At 44.1% G+C, this 26,208-nt stretch overlaps 4 protein-coding genes and 4 non-coding genes across 14 annotated transcripts in view; 6 read left to right on the top strand and 2 right to left on the bottom strand.

The window, feature by feature from the left end:
- Window positions 1-7,515, bottom strand: part of ZWILCH (zwilch kinetochore protein) — a 37,335-nt gene extending 29,820 nt beyond the window's left edge. Inside the window, exons 1-3 of one of the 4 annotated variants that reach the window (XM_032342968.1) lie at window positions 7,193-7,513; window positions 4,402-4,453; window positions 1,700-1,795 (exon numbers count right to left, since the gene is read on the bottom strand). In XM_032342968.1, coding sequence (XP_032198859.1) covers window positions 1,700-1,795; window positions 4,402-4,453; window positions 7,193-7,245 — 201 coding nt within the window. In that variant the 5' untranslated portion in view covers window positions 7,246-7,513. Of the gene's footprint in view, window positions 1-1,699; window positions 1,796-4,401; window positions 4,454-7,192 lie in introns of all 4 variants that reach the window. The other 3 variants (XM_032342970.1, XM_032342969.1, XM_032342967.1) reach the window with 3 other exon arrangements.
- A 171-nt stretch (window positions 7,516-7,686) lies between these two features.
- Window positions 7,687-12,437, top strand: RPL4 (ribosomal protein L4). The gene is made up of 10 exons (XM_032342971.1): window positions 7,687-7,800; window positions 9,147-9,318; window positions 9,506-9,612; window positions 9,937-10,075; window positions 10,529-10,653; window positions 10,950-11,079; window positions 11,351-11,507; window positions 11,736-11,819; window positions 11,925-12,045; window positions 12,129-12,437. The coding sequence occupies exons 1-10, from the start codon at window positions 7,798-7,800 to the stop codon at window positions 12,351-12,353; spliced, it is 1,263 nt and encodes a 420-aa protein (XP_032198862.1). The 5' UTR covers window positions 7,687-7,797; the 3' UTR covers window positions 12,354-12,437.
- Window positions 9,360-9,432, top strand: LOC116592193. The gene has a single exon (XR_004286366.1). It is a non-coding gene; the product is annotated as a small nucleolar RNA SNORD18 (small nucleolar RNA).
- Window positions 9,777-9,875, top strand: LOC116592194. Its single transcript, XR_004286367.1, has one exon. It is a non-coding gene; the product is annotated as a small nucleolar RNA SNORD16 (small nucleolar RNA).
- On the top strand, window positions 10,349-10,420 carry LOC116592191. The gene has a single exon (XR_004286364.1). It is a non-coding gene; the product is annotated as a small nucleolar RNA SNORD18 (small nucleolar RNA).
- LOC116592192 lies at window positions 11,132-11,201 on the top strand. Its single transcript, XR_004286365.1, has one exon. It is a non-coding gene; the product is annotated as a small nucleolar RNA SNORD18 (small nucleolar RNA).
- A 1,550-nt stretch (window positions 12,438-13,987) lies between the features above and the next one.
- On the top strand, window positions 13,988-17,181 carry SNAPC5 (small nuclear RNA activating complex polypeptide 5). 3 transcript variants are annotated; one of them, XM_032342964.1, is made up of 3 exons: window positions 13,990-14,134; window positions 15,519-15,608; window positions 16,444-17,181. In XM_032342964.1, the coding sequence occupies exons 1-3, from the start codon at window positions 14,045-14,047 to the stop codon at window positions 16,570-16,572; spliced, it is 309 nt and encodes a 102-aa protein (XP_032198855.1). In that variant the 5' UTR covers window positions 13,990-14,044; the 3' UTR covers window positions 16,573-17,181. The 3 variants fall into 3 exon arrangements, with proteins under 3 accessions (XP_032198857.1, XP_032198855.1, XP_032198856.1); XM_032342965.1 differs by having other exon boundaries at window positions 13,996-14,134; window positions 16,447-17,181; XM_032342966.1 differs by lacking the exon at window positions 15,519-15,608 and having other exon boundaries at window positions 13,988-14,134; window positions 16,447-17,181.
- Window positions 17,182-19,355: 2,174 nt separating this feature from the next.
- MAP2K1 (mitogen-activated protein kinase kinase 1) overlaps window positions 19,356-26,208 on the bottom strand; it is a 79,476-nt gene continuing 72,623 nt past the window's right edge. For both annotated transcript variants that reach the window (XM_032342958.1, XM_032342960.1), the window contains exons 7-11: window positions 24,040-24,241; window positions 22,450-22,514; window positions 21,184-21,245; window positions 20,744-20,789; window positions 19,356-20,387 (exon numbers count right to left, since the gene is read on the bottom strand). In XM_032342958.1, the coding sequence (XP_032198849.1) occupies window positions 20,274-20,387; window positions 20,744-20,789; window positions 21,184-21,245; window positions 22,450-22,514; window positions 24,040-24,241 (489 nt within the window). In that variant the 3' untranslated portion in view covers window positions 19,356-20,273. The remainder of the gene's footprint in view (window positions 20,388-20,743; window positions 20,790-21,183; window positions 21,246-22,449; window positions 22,515-24,039; window positions 24,242-26,208) is intronic.

Here is a 26,208-nt window from a genome sequence, read left to right as displayed (position 1 = left end):
TGAGCTGCATCCTCACTAGAATCCTAACTCACATTCCCACATCCCCCTTGGCTCATCCTTATCTTTTCCTAGGTGACTCATCTTCACCTGAACATCTTAATTTTTTTTGGCTTTACTCTACATACATTTTCCCTTCTCCCCATAAAAAAAGTCTAAATTCAACCACGTAACTCACCTATAATTATTTCCTAAGCATCTGTCCACTATAGATAAGCAGTAATAACGCCCTTCCATTAACATAAAAGACAAAGTTGCCCCTTTTCCTCAAAAGGAGCTTTTGTATGCATTCAAATGGAAAGCTCCCTGCTCCTTCACCAGACAGCATGAGAATCCTAAAGCATTAAACAGAAGAGTTCCTTCAAAAAGCACCTCCACTTTCCCCTATTAGAGTCTGTTCCAATCTACTTCAGGAAACAATGTAGTCAAAGGAATGGGTTCTGGCCCCAAAGCAACCATGTAACCTGACAGCATTATCACCATTCAATAAAAATCATTATAATTCCTCTGCCACAACACCATAATTAAAACACAAAGGTTTCAAGCTGGAATTATAAAGTGATGCAAAAGATAAGACATTTTCTGTTACATTTCACAAACAAAAATTCAAGTAGAACTTCATGAGTCATAGCTACTTATGCTGTGCTGTTCAATACGACAGTCACTGGCCACATGCAGCCCCTGAGTACTGGAAATGGGGCCAGACCAAATGAAAATGTTAAGTGTAAATACGCACCAGATTTTGAAGATGCAGCATGGGGGAAAAAAACTTAAAATATCTCATTAATGATTTTTACATTAACTGTGCTTTGAAATGGTATTATCACATTTATGAGACTGAATAAAAAGCATTATTAAACCTAATTTCAGACAACCCCATGCCTCGGTATTTACCGTAAAGAAAAAACATGTTTATGCAAAAAAAATGTGCACAAAAATGATTACAGCAGCTCTATTCATAATCATTGGAGACAGAAAAAAGCCCAAACGTCATTCAGAGGGTGACTAGCTAAATAAATGATGGTCCATCCATACCACAGAATCTACTCAGCAACTACAAGAAATGAACCACTGATATGCATACAACTTGGATCTATCTCAAAGAGTGAAAGAAGCCAGACTTGAAAGGTTACACATTGTGTGAGTCCATTCACGACTTTCTTAAAAAGATAAAAACTACACCAAGGGAGAAGAGATCAGTGGGGGATTTTCAAGGGAGAGCATGACGGGGCTGTTTGGAGTGATGCAACTGTTTTGTGCCTTGATTGTGGTGGTGATTACCAGAGTCTATACATGTGCCAAGATTCAAAGAAGTGGACAAGAAAAGAAAAAAGTCAACTTTATTGTATAATTAATTTCATTTTTTTTTTTAAATCAGGCTACTTTAAAATTTTAAATTACCTATACAATTCTCATTATATTTCTATTGGACACCACTGTATCTACTTCTGAAAGAATTAGAATCCACTTTCCTAGTATGCTGATAAAAAAAAAAAAGTGCACATTTGAGATCATTTGCAAACTGAATTTCCTACTAGGAATTAAACACAGGAGTGCCTGGTTGGCTCAGTTGGTGGAGCATGCGACTTTTAATCTTCGGGTCGAGCCCCACATTGAGGATAGAGATTACTTAAAAATAAAATCTTAATTAAAAAAGAAAAAAAAAAGAATTAAACAAGTGCAAAGCCCAAGCACTACTTACCAATTTCTCCATGATGAATACTAGGTCATTTTCATTTAGAATATTTTTCAAAGGATTCGGTTGGCCTTTGCTGATCAACTGCACTTGTATATCAGCCTATTAAAAATAGATAATGTCAAGCAACGTTATATATACACACATACCTATCAGTACGAATATTTAAACACTTAAAGACTAGTTTTACGCAAGCGGCCGAGAAAGAGAATTTGAACAAGACATAATATTCTAAAGAGAAGATTGCATTTATTCTTTGCCCTGTTTTTTCATGTTTAGACAAACCTAGCTCTATTCACCTCTACACATGCTTCAAGGCCTCCCTAAAGTGCATCCCAATTGTAGAGCTTTCTTTTGATTAGGATCACACAGACTTCTTTCGTGACTCATACTGTATTTACTATATTGTACCATGTAATTGGCAATTTATAAATATGATCTTTTCTTCTGATTGTACTACGGAACTTAGGACTTTTCTCAATCTCTAGGAACTGTATATTTTTTCCCTCCAATTGCAAACATGTTTATTGCAGAAAAGTCTGAAAATACAAAGCTAAGTCATTTTTTAAAAATACACATATAAATCGATTAGCCAGGATAATCACTAGTCACTAGCATGGTTTGCACCTATTTTGTCAGATCTTTTCCCAGGCGCATAAATAAATCCCCTTAAGTAGAAATGTATTCAGTATTTAGATATCTAGATAAGATTTTGCTTAATAAAAATATGACATCTGTATCATACACTCCTTTCCATCTATTAAGTGTTCTTTGGCTCTACCATCATATAACTAATCTCATTTTGTTCAATATTTGGATTTTTTTTTTTTTAAGATTTTATTTATTTACTTGACAGACAGGGATCACAAGTAGGCAGAGAGGCAGGCAGAGAGAGAGAGAGAAGCAGGCTCCCCGTCGAGCAGAGAGCCTGATGCGGGGCTCGATCCCAGGACCCTGGGGTCATGACCTGAGCCAAAGGCAGAGTCTTTAACCCACTGAGCCACCCAGGTGCTTAAGTTACCTGCTGCAATAAACAATAATAGACATCCTTGAATTGCTTTCTTAAGATGAATACTTAGAATCACACTGACTTTGTCAAATTGCCTTGCAAATATGCTGCCCCCATATATTTGTATTCCCATCACTTATGGCAACACAGAGTATTTTCACTGTTTATTTTTACCATCTCACAGCAAAAGATAGTGTCTTGTTTGTTACTGTTTTTTCAAATTTATTCAATTATTAATGAAGGTGAGCAGTCTCTCAAAGGCTTATCATTGAAAATTACTCTCATTACTTGAATCTGTTTCATTTCTCAGGTTGGATTTTAAAGCATTTAGATACCAAGTTCAGAAAGCAAAGGATGCTGTATTGTTCTAATCTACTAGGTTCTTGAATTTCAAGTACTGTTGTAGATTGAATATGTCCCCAAAAGATATGGTGAAGTCCTAACCCCTGGTTCCTCTGAATGTGACCATTAGAAAAAGGGTCTTGGCAAATATAATCAAGTTAAGGATTAGCTTGGATTGTGGGGCGGTGGGGGGGGCTACTTCCAATGACTGATGTACTTATAAGGAGGGAAAGATTTACGGACATAGACACACAGGGAATGCAATCTAGTAACAGCGGCAGAAATAGAGTGATGTGTCTACACAGCAAGAAACTCCAAGGATTGTAGGAAACCACCAGAAACTAGGAAGAGCTGAGGAAAAATCCTTTCTTAGAGCCTCCAATAGCAGCATGGCCCTTCTGCCACCTCCATTTCAGAGTCCTAGTCTCCAGAATAGCAACAGAATAAATTTCTGATGTTTTAAGCATACCAATTTGTGGTTACAGCAGCCCTAGGAAACTAATATATGTATTAAGCAAGAATGCCAATGAGGAAGGATTAATACATTTACCTAGATATACTTAATTCCTATGTTTGGTTAGTGAAAAGTCCAACGGTAAGAAATAACTCTACTTGTAATTTTCTTTCTGGGCTTATTTATTTATTTATGTCTTTTGTCTATTCTTCTATTACAGTTGTCACTTTTCTTTGATTTTTAAGAATTTTTTATATATTTTATATATATGATATTAACCTTTATCTTATATAACTATTTCTCTACAGCTTATTTTTTTTTAGCATATAATTACTTTTAGTTCACTTTAGTTTAGTTATTTTATAGATTAAACCTTACGGGGACTTTAGCTATGAAACACTTGGCATATATTAGATGCTTAATAAATCCAAGAATATTTATAGCAGCTTTATTCGTAACTATGAAAAACTGAAAACAATTCATGTGTCCACCAGCTGGTAAATAGATATGCATCACACATCCATATAATGGGATACTATCCAACAATAAAAAGGAATGAACTACTGATCCACACAAAACATAGATAAATCTCAAATGTACTACATTCCTTGATAGAAGCCAAAAGACTACATACTGCATGATTTTATTTATATGACACCCTGGAAAAAGACAGAGACAGAGGGCTGGTTATAAAGATACATGATATTTTTGGAGGTGCCAGAAATGTTCTAGATGTTGGTCATAGGGCTGGTTATATGACTGAATGCATTTTTAAAAACTCATAGAACTATACTCTAAAAGAGTGGGATTTACTCTAAATTAACTTCAATGAACCCATCTTTTAAAGAAGCAGAATGTTAGAATTACTGAGTTGTGTTTAAAAACGAAATAAATTGTTCATACCTCATAGATAAATGGATCTTTATGGACTCCTTTCTTTTCTTCATCAAACTCCCTGAAATGAAGAACTACATATGAAAAACAGAGCTACAGTATTCTGACATTTAAATTCAGTAGTCATCAGTTTATCTTTGCATGACATGTGAGAAAAGCAAAATGCAAAGTAGTCATGGCAGCCCTAAGGCATGGTTGGGAAGAGGGAAAAAAGCAGGAAAAGAATATGAGAAGGGACTCCTGGGTGGCTCAGTCAGTAAAGCTGCCTTTGGATCTGGTCATGATTTCAGGGTCCTGGGATTGAGTCCTACATTGGGCTCTGCTCAGCGAGGAGTCTACTTCTCCCTCTGCCTGCCACTGTCCCTGCTTGTGCGCTCTCTCTCTCTCTCTGACAAATAAATAAATAAAATCTTAAAAAAAAAAAAAAGAGTATGAGAAAAAAGAGATGTGGCAGAAATTAATAAACTGCTGCCCACAACTGGGCACAGTGGCTTCTCAGAGGCAGGAGGAAATCAGGTTACCTACCTGTACTCTCTTATCTTGTAAAACACATCATCAGTTACTACTGAAATGTAATTTACCATGTAACTCAAGGTAAGTAAAAATCACTGGATTCTGATCTGCACTGAATCAGTGGGTAACCACAGAAAAGTTATTTAAGGTTCCCAGCCCTAGATTTCTATGGTTAAAATAGAAACATCTAGGGGCACCTGGGTGGCTCAGTGGGTTAAGCCGCTGCCTTCGGCTCAGGTCATGATCTCAGGGTCCTGGGATCGAGTCCCGCATCGGGCTATCTGCTCAGCGGGGAGCCTGCTTCCCTCTCTCTCTCTGCCTGCCTATCTGTCTACTGTGATTTCTCTCTGTCAAATAAGTAAATAAAATCTTTAAAAAAAAAATAGAAACATCTATCCTCCCTCTATTTTTATCAGCTGTCACTAAAAACTTAGTATACTAACTTGATAAGCACAAAACTCAGATATAATTAGTAATTATCATTTCATTCCAGAAAGTTCTAAAATAGTCATCCCAAAGCATGTGAACAATAAACCATTAAACATACCAAAATGCACATCAGCCTGATCTACACTCTGAAAGAGACACAATCTTTAGAGACCTAAAGAAGCCCAATGGGATTGTTTCAGGATACCATTTGTTATTTGATCTACTCTGACTTACTGAAATAAAAACAGGAGAGCTAGGCCTGTGAATGACTCACTTTTGCCATTTTGGACAAGACAGTGATTTATTTTTAAAGATATTTGTCCTTTGTGTATAACTGAGGGACGTTATTCAATCAATTATTCAACAATCATGTATGTTATAGGCAGGCACTCTTTATAGGTGTTCAGGATATACAACAAAAACATAGTCCCTGGTTCCTAGTCTTGACTGAAGCCCAAAGAGCCAACAGCTAGAATACAAGGTGATGGGTGCTCCAACAAAGGTGAGTGGAGGGTGCTGTGTTGGCACAATGGAAGACTTGTTGCTATACTAGTAGAAATTCATCCTGAAAGTCAAGAGGAGCTCACTAAAAGATTTTATTTTATTTTAAAGATTTTATTTGAGAGAGAGCATGAGAGTGAGCATGAGCAGGTGAGAGGGGCAGAGGCAGAGAGAGAAGCAGCAGGGAGCCCTACATGGGGCTTGATGCCAGGACCCTGAGATCAGGACCTGAGCCAAAGGCAGACACTTAACTGACTGAGCCATCCAGACACCCCACTAAAATGTTTTAAACGAGAAACACCTTTCTGATCATGAGATGGAGGGCATGACCTTGGAGGCCAGAATAATAAAAAATTATGGCATTTAGAAAATAAAGGCTTAGATTACATCAGTGGTTCTCAAATGTGGTGTGAGGCCAGCAGGAGGTTTCACCTGGAATTTGTCAGAATTCTTTGGCCCCACCCAGATTTACTAAATCAGAAAGCCTGGAGATGGGGTCCAGCAATCTTGCGTTTGGACAACCCTCCAGGTGATTGATGCAAACTCAAATTTGAGACCTGCTGGATTAGATTTTAAAAAGTTGGATGCAGACTAGATGGAATCCCCTTTTGTACTAGCAATTCACTTTAAGAATACTCTTTTTTTTTTAAGATTTTATTTATTTATTTGACAGACACAGATCACAAGTAGGCAGAGAGGCAGGCAGAGAAAGGAGGAAGCAGGCTCCCCACTGAGCAGAGAGCCCGATGCGGGGCTCGATCCCAAGACCCCAGATCATGACCCGGGCTGAAGGCAGAGGCTTTAACCCACTGAGCCACCCAGGCACCCCTAAGAATACTCTTAAAGCACAGTGAAATAAAGGTACTTAAAAAAACAAAACAAAACAAAACAAAAAACCAACACATTACAGCGGCAGCACGAACAGTTATTCTGAATAGACACTACGTTTCACTCCAGAAAAGCTTTAAACAGATGAAGGAGGCTGACATCTATTTTCCCATCTCCTGAGAGGTGTCGTCAGCATATCCTAAGTTCCGTGCACTACGGGCATGAATGAAGCGCCTCTTGAAAAATTTGTCACCTCCCACCCCGATTGATAACGTAGACTTGTTTTCTTCTATAGGAGACTACAAGCAAGCCCCCAAAGGGCCAACCCCACAACGGAGCAGATAACCGGTCTTCCCCAATTCCCAGACCCCAGGAAAGCTGCCTTAGTCTGTAACTTAGTCGCCCCCGATAACTGACAAGGCGCTTCTTCCCAAAACAGGGGCAGGAGGCTGGGGGCGGAGACCGAAAAACATGCCGAGGGAGCAGTGCTGCCCTAGCACCCTAGGCAACAGCACGAGCTACAACTCACTGCAGGAGACGAGAGTAAAACTCCTCCGCCGCTCGGTTGATTCGGGACCACATCACGCCCCAATTCGACTGCAGATGCGAGACCGCCAAACTGAACTGCGCGCCGGTGGCTGACGTCCGGGGTCATGACCCTCTCGCCGGGACTACGTTTACACCCCACCCACGCCCGCCAGGCCCCGTTTGTCCACAAAGTTAATTTTTGTTCTAGAGGACACAGCGGTCTTTTCCGTCCCCGCAGTTTTCCATTCCCAAAAGAAAAAGTTAAAATAAGTTGCAGTGGTCGAAAGGGAAAGGAAACCTCTTCTCGCGAGAGTTGCCACGCCTCCGTACGGATTATTCCGCGAAAAGGAGTCCCTTGTTTCTAAGCGCTTTTCTTGGCTTTGGAAGTCAGTAGATCCCGTAATTTGATACATATAAAGAAATAATGCTCTATTTTTTTATTTTTATAGAGTGGAAGAGTGATATTTTGTGTCTCTGGATTGGTTCTGAGGCGGGGCGTGTTGGCGGACGAGTGGAAGCTTACATATAGAGCGGAAGTGGTAGGTACTTCCTTTTCCTATAGGAGCCGCCGGGTTGAGAGGAGCGTGGCCCTCTCCTCTCCCCGCGATGGTGAGTGGAAGCTCTGTCTGGAGGGCTCTTCCCTGCTCTCGGGTCCTGGCGGGAATGGGTTGGGGGCTTGGGGCATAAAATCTTCATGAGAGAAAGTGAGAAAAAGGAGATGAGGGTCAAAGGCATTCTTGTGGCTCGGAGCTGAGTAGGGCGGCTTTACGGCAGCCATTTTAGAGGCAACGTGGGCGTCCCAGCACAGGACGATTCCAGATCGCTCTCAGGTGCAGAGGAACCTTTGGGATTTTAGCTTTCCGTGGATCGTAGAAGGCATGGGTTCTCTTGACAGTTCGGAAGTTTTTGGGGCCTAACGCTAAATCGGAGTGAAAATCAATTTTGGGCCTTGAATTTTCACGGGTGGTTCAGTAAGGACTATGTGTTTCGAGATAGATTTTTTGAAAGACTTGCATATCCACTTTATTTTTAATTCTTGTCCATCTAAGAATAGCCTCTACAAAAGCTTCCCGACCCTCTTTTAAAAATTGTTCCGTTTGGTGCACCCTAAATCTTGGAATTCTTAGTTCATAGTACGACTGTCACATGCACTGCATTCCACAAATAATGTGTAGTGTTTTGTGCCATAGAGAGTTAAGTGAAAAAAGGGGACAAAAAACACTTGGGTTGCTTGGATCCTAATTTTGACAGGATAACCCCTAAATACTTGCTGGTCATGATTGTTGGGAACATGGGGGAATGGGAGTGGAGACAGTAGTTGGGCCTTAGAGTGATCAGAGAAACTTTCCAAAAGGTGGCCTGAAGGAGTGTGAGAAAGCATGCTGAGCCTCTGTAGGATGAAGACAGCTACTTCTGAGGCAGAAGGGGTATGGCCCTGAGTGTAGGGACAGTGATGTCTGGAAAAGATTATGGGAGATGAGGTCCAGCAGATCACATAAGCCATCCTCAGAACTTCAGTAGGTTTATTTTAAGGTGGTACATCTTTGGGAAGATTGAGCAAAAAGTAATACGACCAGTTATTTTTTTTGGTGAGTTTCTTGTGATGTGTTGGGGATGAAGGGGGCCAGGGGCATAAATTTTAAGTAGAGCTGTGGTAGACTAGATTTGTTGATGATGTGGTAAATATTCAGAGGGTGGCATTAAATAGCATTTGCAAACCTTCCAGTATGCTTTTGATCATTTTGTACGGTCTGGGTTGAAAGATGAATGGTAAATTTTGTGGTAGATTTTGAGGTTCTGATGTGTTAGCAACAGCCTTGGTTTCAGCTCTGAGTATTGTCTACCAGCGCAAATACAAATCTCTTCTGTACTCAGTCTTTAAAGGTATTGCTGATAGGAGAGAATAGTGTCTCTGACATCATCTGTCAACATAAATCTGTTTTTCTTTTTCCCAGGCGTGTGCTCGCCCATTGATATCTGTGTACTCCGAAAAGGGGGAATCATCTGGCAAAAATGTTACTTTGCCTGCTGTGTTCAAGGCTCCCATTCGACCGGATATTGTCAACTTTGTTCACACCAACTTGCGCAAAAACAACAGACAGCCATATGCTGTCAGTGAATTAGCAGGTATGGATTTTTTAAGGGTTGATGTTTTAAGACCTACTTAACAGTAGTGATGAAATTCCATTCCATTGGTCCGTGTTTCTGAATCAACATGATTTTTCTGGATGTTCTGATGCTGTTGCTATCCTGGGTAATAGTTCTAGATTGGTATGGATGAGTAGCTAAAACTTGTATTTTTTCCCAATTTCAGGTCATCAAACCAGTGCTGAGTCTTGGGGTACTGGCAGAGCTGTGGCTCGAATTCCCAGAGTTCGAGGTGGTGGGACTCACCGTTCTGGCCAGGGTGCCTTTGGAAATGTATCCTTTGTTTCACTCTGGATTGGTCAGCCCTTGTGGAGTTTATCAGACGTGACCTGATTAATTCATATGAGCAGTTTTTGAAATTTTTTTCAGCATATTAATAGTGTTCAAGTTAAACCTTGCCCTGGGCAGATAGAGCCTTGGTGTGAGGAAGTTCTGCTTGCAATGATGTCGTAATTTGCGTCTTACTCTGTTCTCAGCGACAGTTGCCTGCTGTCAGTAAGCTGGTTCAGAAGGGTGACGAAAATTCTTACTGAGCAAGACATAAGTCTTTTAATTCCTTAAATTCCTAAGAAATGTGATTCTTAACTGGGAAAATAGATGTGTCGTGGGGGCCGCATGTTTGCACCCACCAAAACCTGGCGCCGTTGGCATCGCAGAGTGAACACGACACAGAAGCGATATGCCATTTGCTCTGCCCTGGCTGCCTCGGCCTTACCAGCGCTGGTCATGTCTAAAGGTTTGTATATTTTGTATTATAGAAATGGTACAAAATACTTTCTTTTCTCTCTCTCTCTCTCCACCTAACCCATTTTATTCATGCTAATAATTGTATGGATTCTATTCATCCCAGAGTCCCTATATTAAATAATAGTTCTGACTACTTCAATCTATAGTAAGTCTTTGGTGAATACTGTGTAATAACTGGTGAACTAAATGGAATGTAGTGATTTCATGTATTAGAAAACTTTTCCGCTCAAACTTCATCATGTCCCTATTCTGTTTTAAATGGTCAAAATGATGAGATTCCACTTAATTGGTCCGTGTTTCTGAAACACATGATATTTGTGGAAATTCTGATTTGGCACATTGTATGCTATTTTGCTTTCGTGGAGTATATGAAATGTTTCTTGATTTTTTTAAAAACATTCGGGGTAATCAGATATTTGTTGGTGTTACTTGGCATTGTCAGGTCATCGTATTGAGGAAGTTCCTGAACTTCCTTTGGTGGTGGAAGATAAAGTTGAAGGCTACAAGAAGACCAAGGAGGCTGTTTTGCTTCTTAAAAAACTTAAAGCCTGGAATGATATCAAAAAGGTAGGCTTAATGAACAAATTTTTACTTTGTTGGTCCTTGACACAGATCTGTTGTCAGATTTTTAAATTTCAGAAGGTGTCTGGAGGACAGTGTAACTTCAGTGGATAGGAGAAAAGGACTCTCTAAAACCTTATAACTTGGGTTTTGAATCTTGATTGCCATTTGCTGCTGTGTGTGAATGTTGAGCAGTTAGTTGTGGCTCCTTTTCATCATCTGTAAAGTGGAGTTTAACTTTGAAGTTCAATTGCAGGGTTTGTATCTTAATCGAAAAACTAATAAATGTTCTCACTTTTTAGGTCTATGCCTCTCAGCGAATGAGAGCTGGCAAGGGCAAAATGAGAAACCGCCGTCGAATCCAGCGCAGGGGACCCTGCATCATCTACAATGAAGACAATGGTATCATCAAGGCCTTCAGAAACATTCCTGGTAATTGTTCTGCTTACTTCAATTGCCCATATGATGCAAGCTTCCTCAGCTTTTATTATGATGAGATTCCACTTTATGGTCCGTGTTTCTGAAACACATGATTATGTGGAACTTCTGATACTCAGCTGAATAAGTAACACCAATGATGGTTGAAACTGCCTAATTTGTGATGTAATTTTCAGGTACCTTATGTAACCCATAAGTCATAAACATGATTTGTATTTCTTGTATTTAAAATACAGGCTCCCTAACTCTGTTTTCCCTTCAAAAGGAATTACTTTACTTAATGTAAGCAAACTGAACATTTTGAAACTTGCTCCTGGTGGGCATGTGGGACGTTTCTGCATTTGGACTGAAAGTGCTTTCCGCAAGTTAGACGATCTTTATGGCACTTGGCGTAAGGCTGCCTCCCTCAAGAGTAACTACAAGTGAGTGTTCTTTGTTTTCATATGTTGAACACAGGTGTTCATGCTGTGAATATTTACATTCAGAATTGGTTTGCATGTTTTCTAAATAATGTGACCTTTATGTTCAAATTCAGTATTGTGAAATGGTGAAATGGTGAGATACTCTGAACAGCGGTAGTGTAATGGAATTCTGAGGGGACTCTGAGAAATAGGAATTGAGCATCTTACTGTTCAGCATTTTTTTTTCAGCCTTCCCATGCATAAGATGCTTAATACAGACCTTAGCAGAATCTTGAAAAGTCCAGAGATCCAAAGAGCCCTCCGAGCACCACGGTAAAGTTGTGATACCTGCTGTTGCTAAAGCCTCATATGCATAGTATTGGCTATTTCAGAAATGGTGGGTAATGTGAATAAGATACTAATGTTCCTTTTTAACAGCAAGAAGATTCATCGCAGGGTCCTGAAGAAGAATCCACTGAAGAACCTGAGAATCATGTTGAAGCTAAACCCCTATGCAAAGACCATGCGCCGGAACACCATTCTTCGCCAGGCCAAGAATGTGAGTGAGAGTTTGGTTTTTGATGATAGGTTAACTTCTTTTGAAAGATAGGAGTCTTAGGTTTTTGTCTTAATTTGTTGCAGCACAAACTCCGGATGGATAAGGCGGCAGCAGCCTTAGAAGCCAAATCAGGTGAGAAGGGAGTTCCAGGCAAGAAGCCTCTGGTAGGGAAGAAAGGAAAGAAGGCTGTTAGTGTGAAGAAGCAGAAGAAACCTGTGGTGGGGAAAAAGGCTGCAGCTACCAAGAAACCAGCAGCTGATAAGAAGCCTGCAGAAAAGAAACCCACTGCAGAGAAGCCTGCTGCCTAAAAACTTAACGTTTATTCATAAAAGTCAAATAATTTTGGACAGCTAATTTTGAATAAAGACATGATCAAAGCCATTGAGAAGCAAGACTTGCTGGATGTGTTTGTGAATCTTGTTTAGAATTTTGTTTGTTTCCTCATAATTCGGGCTTCTTGTTTTCCATTTTAGAGTGTGGTGTAAAACAGGGCCTTGCCTTTACAGTCCATGCCATTGGATGGGAAGAAGAATGCTCATAAATCCAGATTAAAAAATCAGTTTGTAATGTTTTGAGATGCAGGTGGTTAAAAGACTTCTCAGATGTGCAGAAGCTGTTAGAAGATTTAGCACTCCTCAGGCACCTGGCTGGCTGCCTCAGTCGGTTGAGCATCCATTCTTGGTTTTGGGTCAAGTCAAGAGCTTATGGGTCATGGGGTCAAGCCCCATGTCAGTCTCCCAAGTTAAGTGAGTAGTTTGCTTGGGATTCTCTCCCTCTTCCCTCATGTGCTCACTTGCAGGCTTGCTCTATAAAATCTTTGTAAAAAGGTACATCACTCCTCCCTCCAAAACCAAAAAGTTCATCTTGGAAACGGGTAAAATTACATAAGAGGTTTTTTTTCTCAATACCACAAGAGGGCAGGATCTGTGTATTTCAAGGCACTGCAATAAGAAATTGATGGTTCCTCCACAAAGGTTCCTATTAAGCTGCTGTGATAAGTACAGTTACTAGAGGAAATGCTACCCTCAGTATTTTGACCCATAGTATAGAGTGTCAGAAGCATTTTCCAGAACTACTTGGGTTTTTGCAGTTTTAGTGAAGGGATGGATATGTTGAGTATATTGCAGAGAAGTGTGTCAAAAGGACATTGTTGGGGGTTCCTGGGTGGCTCAGTGGGTTAAAGCCTCTGCCTTCAGCTCAGGTCATGATCCCAGAGTCCTGGGATGGAGCCCCACCTCAGGCTCTGCTCAGCAGGCCGCTTCCTTCTCTCTGCCTGCCTCTCTCCCACATGTGATCTCTGTCAAAAAATAAAATCTTAAAAAAAAAAAGACATTTGAGGTTTTTTTACCCTGTTTTGTCAGTATCTTGACCACCTTAACGGTTGACCTATCCTGACCTATGTGTTGTCTCTTATCAGGGTGGTTTTGCATCTGGTTTCTTTTGATAACCTTAAAACCCAGATCCAGGTTATCTATCTCCATCCCTTAGCAGTTAAAGGCACCGCGCCCCAACTGAATATTAGCAATGGTTTATTTTCCTGTTCTAACTTGCGCTGCCTCCTGGGAACCACTATTCTGAGACCAGGAATCCTTGCCTGCAAAAATAAACAGGGCTCGTGCGCCTCTGTCCTCAGGTGCGTCCGCAGGTTTTGTGGAGTTACAAAGAACCACCTGTTGCAAAAACACTGAAAGTACGATGCTGGGAGTACTGCTCAAAAGCAGCATTTGAAAGTGGGTACTTGACCGTTTTTACCTCTCAAGTTCTTTATTGCTCCACGCCCTGTGCTTTAGGATTCCTAATGATTACTGAACTCCCAATGTTTTCGGTTAAAAACCCGGGATTGTGCTGGGCAGAGCATGCCCACCCAGACGCAGCGAGCCGGAAGCGCCTTGGCCCACGTGGCTCGAGCCCCGCCCAGCCTGCCGCTAGGTTTCCGGAAACGCGGGGCTTATGACGTCACTACCGAGCGCCAGGCGGACGGCGGGCGGGAGGGGACGCCATGCTTAGCCGGCTTCAGGAGCTGCGCAAGGAGGAGGAGACGCTGCTGCGGTTGAAGGCGGCCTTGCACGACCAGTTGAACCGGCTCAAGGTGACCCCCGCTTCTCTCCCACCCCTCACTCCGCCACCGCGGGAACCCTAGGCGTCGGCCGCGTCCACCTGGTAGTTGACAAGCCCTTGGCTAGCGTGTTTGATATTGCGAGCCCACTCGTGTCAGAATCTGGATCCTGCAGGTCTAGGCTGAGGTCCAGCGATGTGTACGTGCGGCAGAGTCCCCGCCACGCTCCCAACACCTGTAAATGCAGGTGCTCCGCACACCATGTGCGGACCGCTTCCTCCCGAGCTCCTTCAGCATGTGCTAGCCACCGTTTACTAGCTCCATTTGGCGCTTGAAACAGCTCCAGTATTGTTAAGCCAGAGGAGACTCGATCCGTTGTGCAGAGAAAGCAAGCGAGGCCCTGAGGAAGGAGACTTGTCGCGCGCCGTTCCCAATAGTTTTTCTTCTGGCAGCTGCTGCGGATTCCACGGCCCGGACGAGATTTAGGTGCACCATTTCCCACACCTGTGCCTAATCCACTCTCTGTCCCAGTGAGATGACGTTGATAAGGGCGGCTTAGAACTCTAATTCAGGATCTTAAGTCCAAATGAGATGCAGGTTATGAAGGCCATTTTTAAGCTGAAAAGCACCGTATAGCTGCGACATAATCTAAATATTACTTTCCTCAGGATAGTTGTAATGGGCGGCACTTAATTATGTTCTTGTATCACTAGTACCTGTACAAAGTACCCGGTGGGTGTGTGTCCTGTGTGATGATGAGGACGATCTCTAACGCCTCAGTTCCTTTACGCTCCAGGAAACACTTGTACTTTCTATTCTTTGTGTGTATGTGTGTGTGTGTGTGTGTACTTTTTATTCTTCCTGCCTTCCCTCTCATTACTGGGTAGAATTCCATAGTCTGGGGGCGCCTGGGTGGCTCAGTGGGTTAAAGCCTCTGCCTTCCCTCAGGTCATGATCGCAGAGTCCTGGGATGGAGCCCCGCATCCGCTCTCTGCTCAGCAGGGAGCCTGCTTCCCCCTCTCTCTGACTGCCTCTCTGCCTACTTGTGATCTCTGTCTGTCAAATAAATAAATAAAATCTTGGAAGAAAAAAAAATCTGGGGAATTGGCCTTCTGTGTAATCAGAAGATGGCTTGCTTTTTTAAGGGCACCCTTGGCTTTTCTACCCAGATCTTACCTATCTAGGGGAATGAAAGTCTTGCCTGAGATATCCGTACCCCAGGGGTAAGGGGCTAGATATTTTTCTTGGCTCCTTTCCTTAAAATGTGGGAAAAGAGTAAAAGCCCCATCCTTCCCTCTAGAACCACTGTTTTCACTTCTCATGCTGCAAGCCTTTTGACAGCGTGCTCAGCAAATTTTACCCATGTCAGTAGTCCAGTGAAATGGTAAGCAAAGTGTCCTCACCTCTTCTTTTCTAGGTTGAAGAACTAGCCCTCCAATCAATGATTAGTTCTAGGAGAGGAGATGAGATGTTGTCTTCTCAGCCTGCACCTGAACAGTCACCTGATGTAAGTTGAATCAGGTGTGGGCCTAGGGAGAGAATGCAAAGTGCATTCTGTGCTCATGCTGCCTGGAGGCCAAAAACTTTTTGTAAATTACATTGTCATGCCCAGAGGACTCAGGGAATTGCTTGTAAGAACGTTCTAGTGTTATAAACTGGCTATTTCAGTATCACTGTTTTAGACAGGGAACAGCCACTTTTCTACCACCTAGTCAGACCTTGATTTATAAGTCAGGTACTGTGGCATTTGCCTGCAGCCTCCTAGTCATCTGACCTCAGTTACTCCAGTGGACCCAGGGAGAGTTAGAGAGCTTTGCAGGAGTTTGTCAGAACTTCCACTGCTTCATGAATAAGTAAGCCTGGGATTTAAGAACAGATTGTAGCTTCAACTACAAAGCATAGTGCTAAAAAGTGAGTTCCAATCTTCAACATCTCCTTCTACTAATGCTAATGCCCTCAAGTAAAATAGTACAATATTCTTCTTTCTAAATATCCCATATTTGAGCACTTTTTCTCCCAGGTATATTTAAGCCATTTAAAACCATTTGAAAGCATACCTAAGCCAGCATAATTTTTAATGCATGAACCATGGTTGTAGACATTTGACATTCTGTGAAATCTACGGAATTTAGTCTCCTCCCATTTTGGCAGTGGGCGGCAGGGGCGGGGGGTGCGGTAAGAGGGTCAGGGTAGAAATTGGAAAAATAGGAAGTGGCCTTACCTCCTGATGATAATTATTGCGGATGGAGGTGCAGTTGAAATTTGATTTTAAAACATATTTAAGAATTTGCTGGTTTGAGGCCAGTGTCTTTTCTACTAACGCATAATGTTCTTGCCTAAAGCAGATGTTGGTTCATGTTGACAATGAAGCATCAATCAACCAAACAGCACTGGAGTTGAGCACAAGGAGCCATGTGCCCGAAGAGGAGGAGGAGGAGGAGGAGGAAGAGGAAGAAGAATCAGATTCCTGAAGCAGGGTAGGGAAGAACCAAGCTTAGTTACAGGAACTAAGTTACTACATCTGAGGAACTTTTGTCTCTTCAAAAAAATTTTCTTTCCATGGGCCCTCTGGTCGGCTTTAAAAGGAACAAGAACTTTTAAGGTTGTGTAGTCTTGAAAATGGTTCCATCAAGAACTCAAGTTTCAGAACACTTTAACAAAAATTAGTGCCATGTGGAAAAGCAGACATGCAGTGTCTTAGCATTGAGCAATACGGGTGGTGCTGTAACTATTCTGGTCAGATTTAGTAATTATGCTCAAAACAAAGTTTCCTCTAAAATGCTATTGAGAAAGTCTGGCATTTGCACAAAGGGCAGAGTTTAAATACAAGCCAGCCTTTCTAGTCAGCAATACCTCTTAAGAAAACCAATTAAAGGTTCTGTGGATGCCACTGAACTATTGTGAGCAGAGCAAGGCTGAGGTCTAGGAGAGAAGGATGACCAGTGAGGAGCCAGAGGGCCACTTGAGAACACAAGCTGCTGCCACCCCTCGGTGGAGCAGGTAGGAACTCTGTACTCTAGAGGGCTTTGTGGGGCTGCCATCACCTGTAGCTTGAGACATCACAGTGGAAAAATGTGCTTAGAAATAAAGTACAGATAGGGGAGCCTGGGTGGCTCAGTGGTTTAAATCCTCTGCCTTCAGCTCAGGTCATGATCCTGGGGTCCTGGGACTAAGTCCCGCATCGGGCTCTCTGCTCAGCAGGGAGTCTGCTTCCCCTACCCTCCTGCATGCCTTTCTGCCTACTTGTGATCTCTGTCAAATAAACAAAATCTTAAAAAAAAAAAAAAAGAAAGAAGAAAGAAAGTACAGATAAAGAGCTGTCCGTGCAGCTTTCTGGTTTCCAGATAGCAACAGAGGAAAGGATTAGTTCCTCCCCGGGGGCAAAAAAGTAAAGCAGAATGGTTTAAAACCCATTTCTGGACTTGGGGAATGTGCCATTAAATCCCTGTGCTTGGGAGATTGGGGTTTTGTAATGATGACAGTTACAGAATAACAGTTGTTAAAATTTGCTACTTAGAGCTGAGATTCACTTCTCCATACCGTCCCTCTTCCAGTGAATATACAGTTAAGTAGTTGCTTAATTTTATAAAAGTAATTTGCCCTGCCCAAGCAACAGAAAAGCAAAACAAAACAGAAAGAACCTCCTCAAGCAGAACTTGTTCTGTAACCATTCTAGAAGAGAACATGAGTGTATTTATTAATCAGCATTTCATTAAAAGTTATTTTGAGCTACTCTTAAATAGAAGTTTAAATGAGCATGTTTCTTGGAAAAGACAGTGTGCAGACTGTTGTGCGATGAAAAGCAATCAATCTATACACTTAGAGGTTTTATTTAAAATAGGAGCGTGGGATTCTGAGAGCTAGAGAAGTTGGCTCTGAATTGTAGCTCTACCACTAACTGGTTGCTTGTCTTCTTAACTCTTTGCAGCCCTCAGAGTCCTGTGGGTAAAATGACAATATTCCTACGAGGTAGTATGTAAAAATCTAACTATTGTCAGTGTCTCAACAAGAGAAAGGCTAAGGGAGGGACTTGACAAAGGGAATTCAGAACAGCAAGACTGAGGCAGGTGACCTCATTCTTGAGAACAAGATCATTCTTGGTAAAAATTACTAGGAAGAAACCTCTTGACTCTCAAAATGTAACACACGTTTGCATGTAAATAGGGAATTTAAAACACCCCTCAAAAGACACTGAACACGAAAGCATTCAGATCCTGGTATTAGACTGCAGGTTACACCTTCCTCCTAAGATGAAGTTTGCACATTTTAATGAGACCTTCTCGGTTCATATCCTCTCCATTAGCAAAAGACATAGGGTGTGAGTTTTAAACCTCGGTTTGAATGGATGTTGAAACACGTAGGTTAGACTATTAACTTCGAACAGATGTTAGTTAGCCTCCTAGCAAGAGAAAACGGACTGGCCAAAGCTGCCGTGTACATACCACAAAGCGGTTTTTAACGTCCTGGCTGCCTTCCAAGCTCTAGGAGATCCAGAGTGGAAGTACCTACTCAGGAGATTTATTCAGATCCTGTTTTAGTTTAAAAACAAAATGGGGGGGGGGGGGGGGGGCCTTTTGTTTTTAAAGATGTGTTTATTTTGGTTTTCTGTAACCTGCCCTCTTGAAGAAAATGAGGAAGGAGGTGCTGACCAGGCATCATCACAAGTATCTCAAGTTCTGAAAGTCACTTGGGCAGCAAAGGTCAGTGGGACATGGCTTTGTTTTCTGTGACTTCACTGCTACCTCACAGGCAGGACAAAGCCAGTATCAGGTCCATTCCTCTCCAAGAAAGTGTAAAGAAGTCACTAGTAAAAGAGGGGAGAGTACTGCTCAGTGGAAGAAAGGAGCACAGGACCGGGTATCCCAGGCAGAGGCTCCCACACCAATCAGGCATGGCAAGCCAAGAACAGTGTGCCCCTGGGAGCACACCGGTGACACGGCAAACCCCACCTCGCCTACTGCTTTTCCCTGTGTCAAAATGGCAGGAAGAGAAGGTCCACAGGAAAGGTAGCTGGAAGATTCACGCATAAGTGGAGGAAAGGGCTGCACAAAGTCCAAAGCCTGGGATCACAGGAAGATCCATTAGTCCAGAGCACTGAACTTGTCCTCAGTGTGGCATTTCTGCCTTCTAGCCTCCTTCCTGTCTCCACCTGTGCCCTCACTATAAGGCTTGGCCAAATCGTCTGACTTTGTGTATGTGTGTGTACCAGAGACACTGAAAATCCTACCACAAAAGGAGACATATTTTTCCATCCTTTTAACTTGATAGTATATTTATTAGAATAAGAGATTAGATTTGTTAAACATCTGGACTGAAATGGTTAAAAGGATTTTCATACAGTTTTTAGGCACTATACACACTTGTTTACAATAGCATCAGTGCTTGGATTTGGGGAAAGAAATCTCATACATTTTAATGCCTTGATCCATTTGTAACATTCAAAGTAACCACCATTTTAGAAACACTAATTCAAACTCAAAGAGACATAAACCACTAAATATCCCACATAATATATTTAAAAATAAATATAGAAATACAACCAGAAGTCTACAGATCATCCCAGTAGACAGACTGGTGAAGCCCTAGCTATCATGGCAGTGAAGGGCTCTGGCTAGATTTTGATAGAAATTGCTTCATTCTACACCAAAAGCAAAAATAGAATAAAATAACATGATATATACTTTCTGATGTTCTTTTTCGTAGCAGCAAAGCATGCTTCACATGCACTGCCTGTGAAGGATCTTACAAGGCCCCTTCCTGCTCAAATAGAAGGTCTGCCTGGCAAGAATGCAGTACCACCAAGTGTCAGAGAATCCTGAAAATACAGGCAGCTAGCCAGTCACGGTGAGGAAAGAGCAGTGCAATTTTCAGTAAGTAAGAATGACTACCCACAGTCACCAAAGTTTCACTGTAATTCCACATTGCGCGTGTGTTGATCGACATACACAAAAATAGCCCCAAGCACAAAGCCAATCCACTTAGGGAGGAACAGGAAGAATAAAGACAATAATATTAAAAATGACACAAATAGAATTTTGGCACATGCTGTGTTCTTCATCCCTTGTCATAGGTGAGATGCACGTCTGAACAGAGACAGGCACGGGCAAGAGGCCCGGAAGCGACATGGCACACCACTGGGCAGGGGACTCGCTCTCTACCACTTCCCACGTACTTAGACGCCAGCTGCGTGGGTCGGTGTGCTGGGCTGGTTAAGGCCAATGGTGGAGCAGAGCCAACCTGCAAAATCCACTTCCTCCCCATCAGATCTCTTGATAAAGGCATGAACCTGTGTGCAGGGAAACGGAGAGTAAGTGGTGTTCAAAAACCTTAAAGATCAAGAGTCCTGGGGCTAGAACTTCGCTGCTCTAGGTACCCCTGGTACCTCCAGGTACCCCTGGAGCCTGTCCTGGGGCAGCAGTGAGGGCGCACTCAAGTGGCCAGCTGCTGCCAGAAGGGGCTCCGCTTGGCCCTTACACTGCTGGGGGGACACATGAGGCTGATGTTCAGGATCCTGCAGCCCCTGGGGCAGCGGGAGCACAGGGGTCAAGGCAGAGCAGGGAATGGGCTCAGGGAGTAGGGGGCAGATGACTGACAGAGAACAAACGAATAATTTCTGTACAAACTGGAAATCAGTGGCCTTACCATGAGTTGCTTCAGATCTGCTCTCTCTGCTGGGTTTTTTATTAAGCTGAAAGAAAAAGATAATGTGAGAAAGACTGCCTGGCATTGGTTCCCACTCTAGTTACTTAACATTTACATGCCTGCCCTCCCCACACCCTGGAGCTTCTGAGGGCCTGAGCCTTCTCCAAGGCCTTCCTGTTCAGCAGAGTGGCATGCCTGCAGGTTAACAAATGCTTGCTGAATTAAACGACCCAAAGGCAACCTGCCAGTCCCTGTAGAGCAGGTGCCAAAAGCAGCAGTTCTGACCCACTGCTGTAGTCAGACCAGTCCCTGAAGTCGTGGCACTCTGAAGTGCAGGGAAAAGGGCAGAGCTCTGCTCCCCCAAAACCGGGGGCTAGGGGGCGTGGTGTGTGTGTGACAAAACCAGCATAACTCTCCTAGAGAGCAAGTAGCAGACTTACCATTTATTCACAAAATCTTGAAATTCCAGACTGAACACTCCACTGGGCAGTTTTGGAGGAGGCTGCAAATACATGTCAAGACATAAGAAAGGCCTGGCTTCCTTCTCCAGCCATATTCCCCACCAGCTCCCTCCCCGCAGACCTCTGGGCAGCACTGCCCTTCTCCAGCCACGGGAAGACAGGGCTGGGGAGCCGGGGGCTGCCTGTGGGGCCACCCCGGTGAACTGCTGGACTCAAAAAAGCACACTCAGAATTGGGGCCCGATTAGTGCTCTGCCACTCACTTGTCTAGTGCCTGAACAAATCACTATTTCTCTGTGAGCCTTAGTTCATCCTCCTGTGAGATGAGGAGGGCCTCAGGGTCTCTGGGACCCTTTCCCATGGACACTGCCAGCTGTAAACCTTGGAGTGTGGTGTGGACACACACCAGCAATTACTAGCGGCAGCAGCTATGGGGGGCTGTGCAGATGTACCCCAGGCCGGTCGTCACAGAAGCTACCTGAAGAGTAATAACCCGGGTTGGAGGCCTGCTGGTCCTTCTCTTCCATCCTCTGTCCTCTTTTCACTTAAACCTACTTGTGTAGGTGTTAAACAATGTGTTCTTTGCATTAAAGTCAGTCAGCAGCAATGAGCCAAAAGAAACTTCCGTCACCCCCAAGAAAACCACTGTCCTACTAATTTCCAGACTTCATATGCACATACATGCATAGATTTTTTTCATAAAGACTTTTTAAAGAATTGACCATAGTATACATAGTACTCTAGTATTTTTCACAACAGTCTATAGTGAATATCTTCCATTTCTACACTGTCACTTTTTTTTTATATACCTACTGGTTTTTAAAGGCACTTATCAGAGAAAACCCTACCCTACAGGTATGTCTGTATTTGCCCTGCCTCCCAAATGGAGCTAGTGATCTTCACTACCAGGGACTTCTGTTTTTCCACCTGTGGACCCCGCCTCATCCCTACCTTCAGCCCGCAGTGCCCAGCCAACAGTAAGTGCACAAGGACTGCCTGATGAAGCAGCAGGCATGGCACAGGCACACTGGGGGCTCCTGACTGAGAAAGGAACAAACTCAGGTACCCAAGGCTGTTCCCTGGGGAAGGGACACCTGCCCCCTACTCCAACAGCACAATGCCCCACGAGAAACCCTCAGGGCCCAAGAAGCCCCACTGTGCGAACAACTCAGAGGTATCCCAATCAAATTAACTGTTTGCTTAAGAGAAGCAAATACCAAGGTCAAAGAAGCCATGCAGCACTTACCTCGTTGACTATGTAATCCAGCAGCTCAAAAATTGCCATGGGAGGTCGGCTGTCCATTCCATAAGCTACGTATTTCACAAGAAAAAAGAAAACACTTCTCAGAAAAACAGTTATTTGTCAACATGAGTCTAGGGATTGGAGCATGGGTCCTGGAGACTGGAACAGGGTCATGGATAATAAGCAGAGACACAGATAAGGCCAAACACAGAGCGGACCAGCAGAGGCCACAGAGTTGGCCAGCCAGGGTAGGATTCTGGGCTCTCCCACCCCCCAGGTCTGCGACCTCGAGCAAATCCACTGACTGCTGAGTATGGACTCTGCTACAGTGGAGATGGATAATCATGCCTGCCCTTCTTCCCTTCCTTACATTGAGAGAGGAGAAAATGAGGTAGTAGCTAAGTAACTCAAGGACTGTTTTAGTTCTCCCTGAACTTGGGTCTCTTCCTCTATCCTCCAGAGTCCCGGCCAGCCTCAAAGGCCACAGCCACCATCCCTCCAGTGACCCATCACCATCAGCTATCCCTGCCTTCCTCTATTTCTCCCTTCATATAGGCCCTCTCCTATGAGGGCCTCCCAGGCACAGATACCAGGTCCTCCTGGTCACAAACGTCCCAGCAGGAAATAGATCAGAAGATGGTGGCTGGGCCAGAATCTTCCAAATACCAGGTTTAATTTTCAGTATGCATGATCAAAGAGGCACGCTGTCTGCACAGCGCTCAGCACCTAGGACTGAGGCTTTGCCACTTATGGTGTGCAGTCTTGACAAGCCAGGCACTTCGTGCCTCAGTTTCCTTGACTCTAGACGTTATAATAGTGTTCACACATGTTCACTATTAAAATTAGATAATACTCAGCAGGGATGCCTGGGTGGCTCAGTTGGTTAAGCAGCTGCCTTCGGCTCAGGTCATGATCCCAGTGTCCAGGGATCGAGTCCCACATCAGGCTCCTTGCTCGGCAGGGAGCCTGCTTCTCCCTCTGCCTCTGCCTGCCATTCTGTCTGTCTGTGCTCACTCTCTCTCCCTCTCTCTGACAAATAAATAAAATCTTTAAAAAAAAAAAAAAAGATAATACTCAGCAAATCCATGGAGACACAGAGTAGATCAGTGTCTACTGTTCTACTAGGGCTGGGGGTAGGAAGAGACGGAAGTGATTGGTCATGGAGGTGAGGTTTCTTTTAGGGTGATGGACATGTTCTTGAATAACACAGTCAGGATGGGTGCACAACATGAAGAATATACTAAAAACCACTTCAAAATGTGCATTTTATGCTGTATGAATTTTATCTCAAAAAAAAATCTACCTAAAAAGTCATGATTTTTAAAAATGAGACAGCACCTATAAAGTGCTAAATGCCATGCCAGGAACACAGCCAACACTCAACAGAGGGGGAGAAGATGTTGCTAGTAACAATAATCTAACACCCACCTGGAGACCTCTGCCTGCTCTGCCTCCCGCCCCAGCCTGGCATCCAGAGACAGGCAGGCAGTCTCGGGAGAATATCCAAAGAATCAGCCCTCCCGAAACCCACCAGAGTAAGGGACCCCGCCCCTCTGCTCCCAGTCCAAGCAGGGGCCACATCAGGCCACTCACAGCTGAGGGGCCTTCCAGGAGTCCTGGGTCTGGGTGGTGTCTCCGCCGCATCTCCCTCCACTGGGCACCCAAACACCAGCTCCAGCTCCTTGGCGTCTGGGGGAGGGATGGGATACCTCCCCACCGCCATCTCAACCAGAGACAGCCCCATGCTCCAGATGTCCGACTGCACTGAGTAGTGGGTCCCCTGGAGTCTTTCCGGCTGCACGAGAGACAGACACAGTTCTGATCACCTGTGAGCTAATCCGGGCCCGCACGGCTGAGGGAGAGGCCCACCCCGTGGAGGCTCAAAAGGGGGCCTCAGGCCTTCCTGCCTCTTTGAGGCTTGTGTGCACTGCAGGGAGTCGGCTGCCCTGCTTGGTCTGGGCCCCGGCCCTGGATCTACTGATGCATTTTATCTTCTTTGGGACCTCCACTAACTGGTTGAACCTGGTCTCTGACCTGCCTCCAACCACTGTGTTCAAATCCTACCTGGCTCCCATGGCTCTGACCCATGCCTCCTCCCAGCCCTCAACTAACAGCCTCTGGCCTGCCTGGACCCCGGCTGCTGCTTCAACTGTACCCCCAGTTTTGCCCCACCTTGTCACTGTCTTGGACATGCAGGGTTGCTGGTTCAAAGCCCAGCCTGCAAGGCTCATCTTGTCACCTGGGTGTGGAACATGCTTCCAGAACATGGGTCATGAACGAACTGTCTGGTGGGTCGAAAGAACAGTGGCCTTGAGAGTCAAGAAAGTTGAGCTCTAAGACCAGATCACCACAGACTCACTGACTGTCCTTGGACAACATGGAACAGTAGAAAAGGCAAAGGATCTGGGGTCAGGAAACCCCAGATCAAGTCCCAATTCTGTGACTTGTAAACTATGTGATCCTGAGCCTCAGTTTCCTCATCTATAAAGTGGAGCTGATGGAGGTGGTGGTGAGGACAATACAGACATCAGAAAACACCTGCTCTCCTAACAGGGTTACCGAGAAGGCCAAACCCAATGGGAACGGATGTTAGATGTCACAAAATGCTGGACAAATAAGGGCTGTTACTGGCAGGAAGAGTTAGGGGGGAAAGTACATATTACTGTACAAAGCATTATTTTTAATCCAGCGTTAACTGAAATAGCACATGTATTTCAAGAACTCCACAAAAAAAAAAATCTCATCCTGACCACTGTACATGTTTTTGGACATCATTAATATCTCCCATAGAAATTTTCACTAACTCAAACACTGAACTCTTTTGGAACTGACCACATAACCACAAACACCGAAACCACTAACCCTGATCCCAGGGTCTATTGACAGATTTTGAACTTTGCAACAGCAGGTGAGTGGCCCAGAACACTAGCTGCTCAGTTCTTAGACACTGAGGGAAGAACCTGAAGAGCCCTGTTTCATGTTTCTGAAAGACTGTGTCACTTGAGTGGAGGGGGCGGAAATGTGGGTCAGCACTGGGCCAGTCATGCGGACAGTGGCTGCCCAGGTGGGGGCAGGGGCGGGCTAGAAGGAATGAGGATGTGGGTATCAACTTCCACACATGGAGGCCGGAAGCAGGTGTGGAATCGGACCCAAAGGGCAAGTGAGGGCGGGCTGAGCACAGGGGACTAACTGGCAAGGAGACCTGGCTTTCAGTCCAGGCTCTACATCTGCCTTTCCTCATCTCTAAAATGGGAGCGATAATCTGCTCTTCATGGGGCAACCACACAGATCAGATGAGCTCACTCAAGGATGTGGAAGAGAACTCAGAAAACACCCTGTATGCCGGGATGCCCCAGCCTCTGCCTCCCCATCGGATTAATCTACGCCTGGATCTCCACGGAGATCCCCACTCACCCAGAGTCACATCTCCCCCTTTCTGAATCCTTCTCTGGAGCACACTAGCCAACTACCACCTGTTCAGTCAACCAAACATTAGCCTACTTGCCAAGCACTCCCCGGGCACCTACCACATGCCAGGCCCCAAGCCATCCCCTAGGGACAACTGAGACCCCAACCCCCACAGTCCTATCCCTGCCTCCATGAAGCTTGTGGCATGGGGGTGAGAAGAGAACATGCCGATGCAGCCACCAATGCAGCCACCAATGCCGCCACCGATGCCTCCTCCCTCATTTCCTTCCCCTCCCCGCCATCATCCACCCCCTGGCACCGTGGGGGAAGTTACCCGCTTGGCTCCTATCCCCA

The sequence above is a fragment of the Mustela erminea genome, chromosome 5 (assembly GCF_009829155.1).
Source record: "Mustela erminea isolate mMusErm1 chromosome 5, mMusErm1.Pri, whole genome shotgun sequence".
NCBI lineage: Eukaryota > Metazoa > Chordata > Mammalia > Carnivora > Mustelidae > Mustela > Mustela erminea.
Note: the sequence above shows the minus strand (reverse complement) of the source record. Positions and strands in the feature narration are given on the sequence as shown.

What these genes read in the sequence shown, in the direction of transcription:
- SNAPC5 (XM_032342964.1), top strand. Translation starts at nt 14,045, where the DNA reads ATGCTTAGCCGGCTTCAGGAGCTGCGCAAGGAGGAGGAGACGCTGCTG. An exon ending in ACCAGTTGAACCGGCTCAAG is followed by an intron (nt 14,135 to 15,518) that starts GTGACCCCCGCT and finishes CTTCTTTTCTAG; the next exon opens with GTTGAAGAACTAGCCCTCCA. An exon ending in CACCTGAACAGTCACCTGAT is followed by an intron (nt 15,609 to 16,443) that starts GTAAGTTGAATC and finishes TCTTGCCTAAAG; the next exon opens with CAGATGTTGGTTCATGTTGA.
- RPL4 (XM_032342971.1), top strand. An exon ending in GCCAGGGTGCCTTTGGAAAT is followed by an intron (nt 9,613 to 9,936) that starts GTATCCTTTGTT and finishes CTGGGAAAATAG; the next exon opens with ATGTGTCGTGGGGGCCGCAT. An exon ending in GGCCTTCAGAAACATTCCTG is followed by an intron (nt 11,080 to 11,350) that starts GTAATTGTTCTG and finishes TCCCTTCAAAAG; the next exon opens with GAATTACTTTACTTAATGTA.